General features: G+C 36.6%; 1 protein-coding gene across 1 annotated transcript in view; it reads left to right on the top strand.

The window, feature by feature from the left end:
- Positions 1-2,053, top strand: part of trrap (transformation/transcription domain-associated protein) — a 78,219-nt gene that overhangs the window by 1,850 nt on the left and 74,316 nt on the right. The window contains 4 exon segments of the mRNA XM_035669969.1: positions 213-317; positions 747-830; positions 1,244-1,300; positions 1,476-1,601. Coding sequence (XP_035525862.1) covers positions 213-317; positions 747-830; positions 1,244-1,300; positions 1,476-1,601 — 372 coding nt within the window.

Below are 2,053 nucleotides of genomic sequence, written 5' to 3'. Positions count from 1 at the left end.
GTGACTGGTCCAACATTCATAAACTAGCTGACCTGCTTGCTATCCACCCACTGTGTCTTTGTTTTAGTGTTATTGAAAGTGATTTCAGTAATTCAGCCATTGAACTTCATCGCACATCCACTGAAATAAGTGAACATTACTATATCATATCAAATGGTGTAATTGTACGTGAAACTGGATTCTAAGCTGCAAAATTTGGTCAATTCTTTCAGCAATTGAGGAAGCTGGTGCTGGAAATCATCCACCGCATCCCAACAAATGAACATCTTCGTCCACACACAAAGAACATCCTGTCTGTGATGTTCCGCTTCCTAGAGGTATGAGTCCTAATCTCTTAGAAACAGAACATTTATTGTTTTTGTTATTTTGCATCCTTGAGTTACTCTAAAACTGTATTGTGAGTGATGTGCTGCTATTAGTGGATTTGTTTTTTTAGAAGATTCCAAAGCTTAGTAATAATAATAATATTAACCACCTCCCAAATGCTGAATTTTCTTCCTGCAGTGGTATTAGTGTTGGATTAACATTAACAACAATTTAAGAAAATTGGTTGGGTTCATTGCTGTGGCATAGATATATTGGATGGTAAACAGTAATTGTTGAAGTTTGAAATTCACAACTCGTTGTGGGTAGTGGGCAGATATATAGTAAATAATTTTTTTATTTTTTATATATGCAGTTATTCCATACATACATGAGCTATTGTGTGGTCATTTCACATTGATGTTTTCTTGCTTTTTTTACAGATTGAAAGTGAGGAAAATGTGCTGATATGCCTTCGCATCATTATTGAGCTGCACAAACAGTTCCGGCCTCCAATCTCTCAGGAGGTGAGAAGCTCAGCCTTATTGCTTGGAAATAAATTTTAAGCTGTAAAAGAACGTGAAAATATTGATAGGTCTGTCTCAGTTGACTAATTGTGGATTTGAATGAAAAATGTATTTCCATGTATTTTGTACCTGTACAGATGAATGCAGACTTTTTTTTATCAAAGACCACATTTGTTAATATTACTGTGATGCCAGATATGTGATTATCATTAAATAGTCATAACTAATGACAAATACCTAATCCCCTATAGTAACATTGTTAACATTGTTTGTTGACCAAGAGCTGAACAGGCCAAACTGAATTAAGATATTGAAGAAAAAACGGTTTGCTCTTGTTATTTATGAAAAAGAAAGGGAACATTTTCTTGAAGTTTTGGATTAACATTTTCATTTTCATACTCCTCTCCTCTCAGATTCATCACTTTCTGGACTTTGTGAAGCAGATTTACAAAGACCTTCCGAAAGTTGTTGTAAGTACACCCTGAGCAGCAGGTGGCTTTGTTTTCAGTGAAGAAGTATTTGGTTCTTTCTTGAGTTTTTGATGATGATAGCATTGAGTAACTTGCTATATCTCATCTCTGCCTTTCTTCCTTTCTTCCCGTGTCTGTGTTTCCTCTAACCACTGTCTCTCTCTGCTCCGACTAGGCCAGGTACTTTGAGAACCCACAGGTGATAGCAGAGAACACAGTTCCCTCCCCAGAAATGGTCGGGATGATCACATCGGTGTTGGTTAAGACTGCACCTGAGAGGGAAGACAGCGAAACACGAACAGTAAGCTAACCAACAGTTTGTAGGAGTTTATATCTTCACTGTGTAATCTCTATACAGCATACTTTTACAGTACTGTCTTTAACCACTGGATGGTAGTAGTGCACTGTGTTGGCACACTATCAGGAGAGACCACAAAACTGCCCTCTTACTTACCCTCAAATAGAAAATAAATAAAATGTACCTTATGCTGTTTTAGGCATCTATTTTTCAAAATGAATAGTTGTACAACACGTGTGCTTTTGTCAGTGAAACATGATGCTGCATTGAGTTTGTCTCACTGAGGAACTTTATTGATTGACAGTTTCTTGACTAGTAGTGTGTAGTGTGTAACATTTAGGAGGATCTATTGGCACGTATGGAATATTATATTTCAAGGGAAGGTTTTCATTAGTCCATAATCACCTCAACATAGGGATAGTTATGTTTATGTTACCTTAGAAGGAGCCTTTTAT

The sequence above is a fragment of the Morone saxatilis genome, unplaced genomic scaffold, assembly GCF_004916995.1.
Source record: "Morone saxatilis isolate NCDOM2014 unplaced genomic scaffold, NCSU_SB_2.0 Contig1, whole genome shotgun sequence".
NCBI classification, from domain to species: Eukaryota; Metazoa; Chordata; class Actinopteri; family Moronidae; genus Morone; species Morone saxatilis.
The sequence above is the reverse complement of the archived record's forward strand: the minus strand, read 5'-3'. Positions and strand labels throughout refer to the sequence as shown.